This window comes from Malurus melanocephalus, unplaced genomic scaffold (assembly GCF_030028575.1).
Source record: "Malurus melanocephalus ecotype Western Australia unplaced genomic scaffold, MMel_1.1 scaffold_35, whole genome shotgun sequence".
Taxonomy (NCBI): domain Eukaryota; kingdom Metazoa; phylum Chordata; class Aves; order Passeriformes; family Maluridae; genus Malurus; species Malurus melanocephalus.
This window is the reverse complement of record NW_026623267.1, coordinates 1,762,974-1,770,540: the sequence shown is the minus strand read 5'-3', so window position 1 is coordinate 1,770,540 and position 7,567 is coordinate 1,762,974. Positions and strand designations below refer to the sequence as shown.

Genomic DNA, 7,567 nt, shown 5'->3' with positions numbered 1-7,567 from the left:
GGGAAGGGAAGGGAAGGGAAGGGAAGGGAAGGGAAGGGAAGGGAAGGGAAGGCGGAGAGGGGAAAGGGGAAGGGAGAAAGAAATGAAAGGAAAAGAGAAGAAAAAAAACGAAAATAAGGAGAAAAGACGTTCAGACCACATTGGTCTATTCGGTTTAAAAGGGATTTCCGTATTTCAGGATCTCAGCAAACCTCCCCTTCCACTCCGTCCCGTGCCTTGCATCCCTATCCACTTGCCGCGGAGCCTCGGGACCGGATCGGGCAGGGACGGGAGTCTCGGACTGCCCCGTCCTGCAGCCCGGGGAAGGGCAGCCCTGTCGGGGCAAAGCCATTTGGGAAAAAGGTCACCCCGGGAGCCGCCGACTGGGCCGCCCCGCCGGAGTATGGCCTGCTGAATGAACTTGCAGCATTTTGTTCCAGCCTCCGCTGCGGTGCTCTGCGGCATAATGAGCCGGGCCCTGTATACAGGCATTCATGCTGGTCTGAATGTGGTGTTGAACCTTCTCTGTGCCGGAGCGGTTTGATGGTTTGAATGGAGCTCCCTGGTGGGACATTGCTCTCTGCAACTGTGCCTCTTTGGATGACTGTTGTTCCTTAACATTCATGCCTCATTATGGGGCAACCTGTTAAATCAGGGAGAACAGTGTGCCAAAGTGTTACTCAGGGGCACCGGCAGTTCAGCGGTGGGCATAAATAAGGGCCGCCAAGGAAAATAACTTTCATCGTATCTCTGGGCAAAAGTGATCTCTCTTTAATGGTGCCTCTAGTAGCCCGGTTTAAGTATATAAAGAGCGATAGTGGAATGTTTTGATTGAGTCTAAACATTGTCTTTGAATAAAGCTGAAACCATGTAATTAATGTGTCTTTTTAATAAGGGACAATACGGTCGTTCAAGCTATTTAATTTCATTTAATTTTCCATCCCATTTGCTCCAAAGGCTGCTTTTACTTTTAACACCCGGCCTTTCATGCTGCATCTTGCTCCAGTGGGCACATTAGATCGGTTTCACCCTTCCTTTTTAGGGAAGGAAAAATAAAAGAAAATGTGGTTCCTTTCCTCTTTTGTGGACAATTTATTTCACTTGGGGAACTTCAACTTTGAGCCACAGGACAGAATAAAAATTGGAGAACTGGTGTGAATGCTTCCAGAGCAAGGGCTTTTCTTTTCTGAGTGGATGGGAACCAGCCACAATCGGCTATATTAATAAATAACTTTCCTCACAGTCGGCCTTTACATGGTCCTATTGATAAAATTGTTCGCGTGTCGTTCACGCTTTTTGACTCATTAAGGCCTGGGAGGGAGCGGCTCCCGAGGCGGAGCAGTAGGGTACCTTGGTCGCCTTAAAGGCCCTCTCTCTACCTCTGCGGCTCTCGGAATTTCAAGCCGGTCTCATCCTCGAGTGGCCAGGCCAGAGGTTACAGGGACATGTTCATGGCTTAAATTTATTGCTCTCAACTTCTTGTTTATCCTTTTTTCCCCATTCAGGCCGCTGATCAAAGGGGTCATCTTCAGTTCCCCACATCCTCTCCCCCCTCCTTTTCCCAACCCTGCCGAAGTAAAAACGAACCCACCCCTGCTCCCGGGACAGTCCCTGGCGTTGCACCCCGGAGAGATGCGATCGATGGTCACTGATGCTGCAGGGGGAAGGCGCGGGGTGGGGCAGGCGCGACATTTATCTGGCGTGCGCACCAATATGGATCATTACCAAAATACATTCCCAGCCTACGCGGACTCAGTGCCGGCCAGCAGCCCCCGGAGTGGGCGGCGGCAGCGCCCCGTCCCGTCCCGTCCCCGTCCCTTCCCGGTGCYGCCCGTCCGGGGGAGTCCCGCGCTTTCACCCCCGCTCCCTCCGGGAGCGCCTAGGGCGGATCGGGCTGCACCGACCAGCCCCGCGTCTCCCCGCTCTCGGCAGAGGCGCTGACACTTCAGGGCTCGCCCCGGCTGGGTAAGCGGCCGCCGGTGCCCGGCGAGGTGGTGGCCGGCATCGGSAGGGCTGGCAGAGCATTGCCGCGGCGGGTCCGGAGCGAACGGCGGCCAGCGCGGGCAAATGTCATTGCAGCAGCGGCGGTGACTTGCCAGGCTGAGCTTTAAGTGCTTTCCGCGCGGTGCAGAGAGAAGGAAAAGAAGATCTTTGAGACCGCCAGCTGGTGAGACGTGCCGGTTCAAAACCGCTCCCGTTCCCCGTGCGCATTCCTGTGGCCTTTGCTCCCACGGTGCCACTCGTGACGGCGGCAAACAAATCCAGAGTAAAGCCCCCATACACGACCACATCGAAAGCGACGTGCCAAGGTTTATCTTGCAGAAAGCGGGGTTACTTGAGAAGAGCCCGCTCAGTTACCTRGCGTCTGTCGGCAGATGTACCTCTAAGCGTAACATTTTGGCTTTTCTTTTGAAATTTTTTAGGACTGACTATTAGAAAAACGAAGGGGGGAAAGAAAGGAAAAAAAGCTCCATATCTGCACTTGTTTCTGAAAGCAATGGATAAAATCTCATGCGCAACTTGGCAAGTTCTCCACTGAACAAAGGTTTAGAAATCTTCTTTTTGGAGTGTTAGGAGGCATGGAGTAGAGAAAACCTGCCAGCAGGAACTAGACAGGAGTATAAAAACGAAAGTGAAAAATTGAATTTGTTAGAGTACTCCTTGGTGTGACAGGCACATCTGAACTGTTGCATGTACATAAGAAAAAAGTCGCACACCTTTCCTTTTCAGCTCCTGGAAAATTCCTGGGACATTTATCCAGCCCGAATTACAAGATGACTTAATCCTAGCACTTCGCTGTATCTTAATTAAAATATTTATGTGAAGAGGAGGGTCATAGGCGCACTCTCTATTCGAATGTCTTCTTTCTGGCTTTATTTGCAGTTGCTTTTTGTAGGTTCCACCTCCTAAAGCGGTCTCGGTGTAAGAGATTTTGCGTGTGGGCGAGGAACTTGTGGATGTATTAAAGGAGGAATACAGCTGCAGACCGTTTGCAAGACATCTGTGKTATCTGCTGCATGTTTCCTGGTGGCTGTATGTCTCTATTTCTTAATCGCACTACAGACACAGCTTCCTCAGCACTCGCAGGTGCAGCGATTTGTGTTTTACAGGGGCTACGGCGGCTCATATTTTGTGCTATTCATCCTCCTTAAGGATCAAAGCTCTTCTTAACAGATTACTGGCCTGAAACCAAACCACTGAAATGGTAATATGGTCGTTCCTTAAAAAAAAAAAAAAAAAAAAAAAAAAAAAAAAAAGTGTAGGTATTTTCTGGTGTTTTCCCATCAAGTACCTGCCCAATTTCTGTATGGCACACGCCGGGAATCAATAGAAGTTAACAAGTCCTCAAAACATTCCCCATCTCTTTGTTTAATCTCCTTTACAATAAAGCCAAGGGAAGAGAATTAAAAATCTTTGAAGTATATTAAACCTCAAAAGGCTCAGCCAAGTAGACTTAAAATAGTCACTTATTTTCCAAAACTGGTTTGTCGAGGAACAATAAAAGGAAGTAAAATTTATGGAGAAATTATACAGTGGATTTGTCACTTAAAATATCGTAACTGTCTCGGGGACAATACCCCATGCTGAGGATTAATGGTCCCTCCAGACCTTTGATTCACCAGCGCCTTTTCTTTGCCCTTGACAAATTGGATTTTTAGGAATGGGAAGGTCGCCTGGCCCATTGTTTGCCAGCCATTCACTCTGCCTGATTATGCAGGAGGGTTAGGGAAAGGCTCCATGTGACCCTCTTGGATGGGACTCCGCAGCTGCTCGAGGAGCCAAACTCTCTCACCAAACTCTGAGCCCCAGAGCATCCCCCTGCCAAGGGGTACCCCTCCTGCTCCCGTTGAAAAGCCGGCGTCCACAGACAGCCGCGTCACTCTGCGGGCGGAGATACGCCTGTGCTCATCCTCCCGCCGCCTGCCGCTGTCACTCCGGCCCCCTTAAGTAGTTGGGGTTCCCGAGCGCTCACACCCAGCGGCAGCGATGCAAACCAGCAGGGCTCCGGCCATCAGCGTCAGCGCGGAGAGCTGCATCCCGGCTGGGCTGCGCCTGGGTCCTGTGCCGGGCACCTTCAAATTGGGCAAGTACCTGTCAGACCGCAAGGAGCCAGGACCCAAAAAAAAGGTATTTTCCTACGGTCTCTCCTGCACCGCTGGACCTTGATTATTCGTTGACTCGGGGGAAGCCGGCTTTGGGAGAAGAGGCTGCTCTTCCCCCGTCTCTCTTCGATCCTCCCTTCTTAGAGGAGCCAGGAAAGCAAAGGGAAGCATTTCCAGAGATGTCTCCCCGTGGTTCTGCCAGAAAAGAGGGCACGGTTCTGCCCTCCGGTGCCCTCTCCCCCTCCTCCCCAGCTCCGGGGTCCCCAGCCCGGCCGGCCTCCGGGGCGAGGCCAGAGGATACGGGGGCTCTCTCGGAGAAGCGGACGCGCCCCGCCTTGGACATAGACGTGCTGGAAGCATGGCCTCAGCCCCGTGCCCGGTCTCGGAGGGCCCTGGYCCCGCCGCCCAGCCCCCGCCCCGCTGGGCTCCGCTTACTGGGGCATTGCCCCTTTCCCTGGTAGAGCCCGGACGTGCCACGGCCGGCTCCTCGCTCCTGGAGCCCCGGCGAGACGGGGGCTGCGGCTATTACAGCCCCCGGGGTTTGTCCCGGGAAGGAGCGGGGGCAGATGCACCGATTTATTTCTGCGTTTGGCTCGGGTTCGTGCCACCTATCCCTCTCCCCGGCCTCGAATCCTTTGGCTTGGGYCTGAAGTGAGAGTGGGGCGAGCGGGCCGGAGCTGCCCCGGGCACGGCGTCGGGGTGCAGGTCGCAGGTGTCGGGGCAGCCCGGCGCAGCTCGACCTCCCCCCCAAAGCCTCGAGGGGGCCTCCCCTCCGGAGCTGCAAACAACCCGCACAGCCGGAGCGGGAGGGATGACAGTCACCCGGCTACCGGCTTCGGGGTCCGTCCGTGTCCGAGGGAAGGAGCGAGGAGGTGATGAAGGGCTCTCGCCCTGTCCATCAGGCTCTTCAGGGGACTCCGGATCAGTCCCCTCCTTTCGCCCCCCGGGCAGCCGCGGCTCACGCGTTCCGCTCTGATTTTTAATGCACTTTAATTGTTTTTAAACGCTCTGCCAGTCCACTCAAATTTATTTCTCATCTGGCTCCCTTGGTTTCTCGCTTTAGACTGCTTTGTTCCGATGACTTTTATTGCACGGTCATTCAGGGAATGGGCACTTCATTTTCTCTTTGTATGGGCAAGCAGATTATGAAGTATGGGGCTACAGGGACTTTGTAGCTAAGCACAATCTTCTCCCCTTTCCCCCTCCCGGTCTCCCGACAAGTCCTGCATGTCGCAATTGTTTTGTACCGACTTAGAGATGCATAAACTTTAAAAAAAAAAAAAAAAAATCGTACCTGAGCATTTAATATAGCAGCAAGCCAAATGTAGCAGCTGTAACTGGACAAAGTACGTTTGGACCAATGCGACCTAAAACAAAAATCCCGTTTCCCCTCTCCGAGTACGGGGTCTTCCATCCTTACCCCCCGAGCTAAAACCCCCACTAGGGCAGCCGCATCTCTCCTAAGACACCTGCGAGCCGGGGAATGTATTACCCAAAGGTGGGTGAGGATGAAAGCTTTAAAGGGGAGGCAAAATGAGATGCTCCGCCGCTGTTTTCAGCTGCGATGCTCAGTGCCCTGCTTAATGTGGGGCAGCATCTCGCCGGGCAAGGCACAGCGGGCAGGCAGGGGCAAGGGTAAGCTTTTTGCTCTCTTTGTTCTTCGTCTCACATGAAAATGACAGCAGTGCTGCCTGTTTTCCAGGTGCGGATGGTGAGAGGGGAATTAGTGGATGAAGCCGGGAGCTCAGCTCTGGAGTGGATAGGGTTAATCCGGGCTGCCCGAAACTCCCAAGAGCAGACACTGGAGGCTGTTGCGGATCTACCAGGAGGACAGGTAACCCACTCTAGGCTCCGGGCTGGTACGGCATCTCTCTCCGCCGCCTGTCTCCCCTCTCAAGCCTCCTGAAGAAGTTTCCTTTTTTCCCTTCCCAGATTTTCTACCGGGCGCTGCGAGATGTCCAGCCGGGAGAGGAGCTCACCGTCTGGTACTCCAACCCCCTGGCGCAGTGGTTTGACATCCCCGTCACAGCCACACCGACGCACGACGAGAAAGGTACAGATGCGGGCATTCATTTCAGAGCAACCAAATTAAATGCCACAAAACAAACTCTCTTTAACTGGCACCTTTGAGGGGAACTCAAACTGTGGTAGGCAAATGTGGGCCCTCAGAAAAATAAATGCCAGTACAGCTGCCGTGAATTTAACCCACCACCCTTTAAACTAAGGCTCCATCTGCTTACATTTAAAGGGTGAGCTATTAACTCCATMGCGTATGGAAAGGCCCCCGTGCGTYRRGTTGCTCCGTCATCGGCCCTATTTAATGATCCTTTGATAGGCAAATGGGGTTTCTGTGAAACATCGCTATAGTTGGTATGCGAGACAGCAAATTGGCCCAGTAGTTTCTAAAAACATCGCGTTTACCTTCCGTACTCATTTTCAGAGACTCTTTCAGGTTCTCTTGCGGGTGTATTCACATAGCAAAGTCAAAACTGGGCAGTACTGGGCAGTCCCTGTAAATTAGGATACATTAGGTAAAAAGTTAAGTCGGCATCCAATCACATCGAGATCATGATATCCAAATATACTGGGAAGGGGAAGAAACCTGTCTGGGACAGCTTGTTTCAGTCCGCAAACCTATTCTTAGCTGGAATTACACCGGTGTTTAGAAAATGATAAGGTGGCAGCACATTGAGAGCGAGGGAAAAGAAGACGAAGCACTTCAGTGTTCCGCTGTCGGGATTCTCCGGCGGCGGGCACCCCCTCCCGCTGCTCCTGGGTCCGGACGTTCCCTGGGGCAGCTGCCTGTGGGCACTCGTTCCTGTCGGGCTCTGCCCGCTCCGCGAAAGACAAGGGAATCCCGTCCACTCCTCGACGCAGAAGATGCTTCAGCTTGGCGAAGTCCCCGGGAAGTGAGAGAGTGCACGATCCGGGCAGGGGCTATCCCCTTCCCTCCCGCCACGGCTGGCCGCTCCGCAAGGTGACCAGGATCTGGGCCGAAAGGATGGCTGCGGGAAAGCTGGCGACTGAACCCATCGACTCGTGCCATGTGCAAGAGCCCAAATCCCGCCCTACGAAAACTATACCTGGAAAAGAAACTCTTCGTCCCGTCTCTGTCCCCGCCACGTCCAAAGGCAGTGAGGACATGGATCTGCCGAGGGTCACCTCCTCGAACAGCCTGGTGAAGTTCCGGTTGCGAGGAGGACACGATGCTGGGTTGTGTCCCACTCCTCTCCAGCAGCCCTCGTCTGCGGATGGGCACCTATGCTACTCGAGGGAATAAAGGAAAGAGAGCTCAGGTCTGCAAGAGGCTCCCAGCGTGCGGCATCTTCCTCGTCCCGTCGAAGCAAGGCTGAGTTGCAAAGAGACCCTACGGATCTGCTGTGTCTTCGGCCCCRCAGTTTCCAGACCGATTAATACAGACACAGAAAAAGTGTATCAGCACGCTGAAGTGCTCTTTTTTAAATGATCGTATACTGAAAAAAAAA

The 7,567-nt window shown here is 53.3% G+C and overlaps 1 protein-coding gene across 1 annotated transcript in view; it reads left to right on the top strand.

Annotated features, from left to right (window-relative positions):
• The first annotated feature begins 3,966 nt into the window (after positions 1 to 3,966).
• The window catches only part of PRDM13 (PR/SET domain 13), a 7,036-nt gene continuing 3,435 nt past the window's right edge, over positions 3,967 to 7,567 (top strand). Inside the window, exons 1-3 of the mRNA XM_057364081.1 lie at positions 3,967 to 4,107; positions 5,785 to 5,916; positions 6,015 to 6,135. Coding sequence (XP_057220064.1) covers positions 3,967 to 4,107; positions 5,785 to 5,916; positions 6,015 to 6,135 — 394 coding nt within the window. The remainder of the gene's footprint in view (positions 4,108 to 5,784; positions 5,917 to 6,014; positions 6,136 to 7,567) is intronic.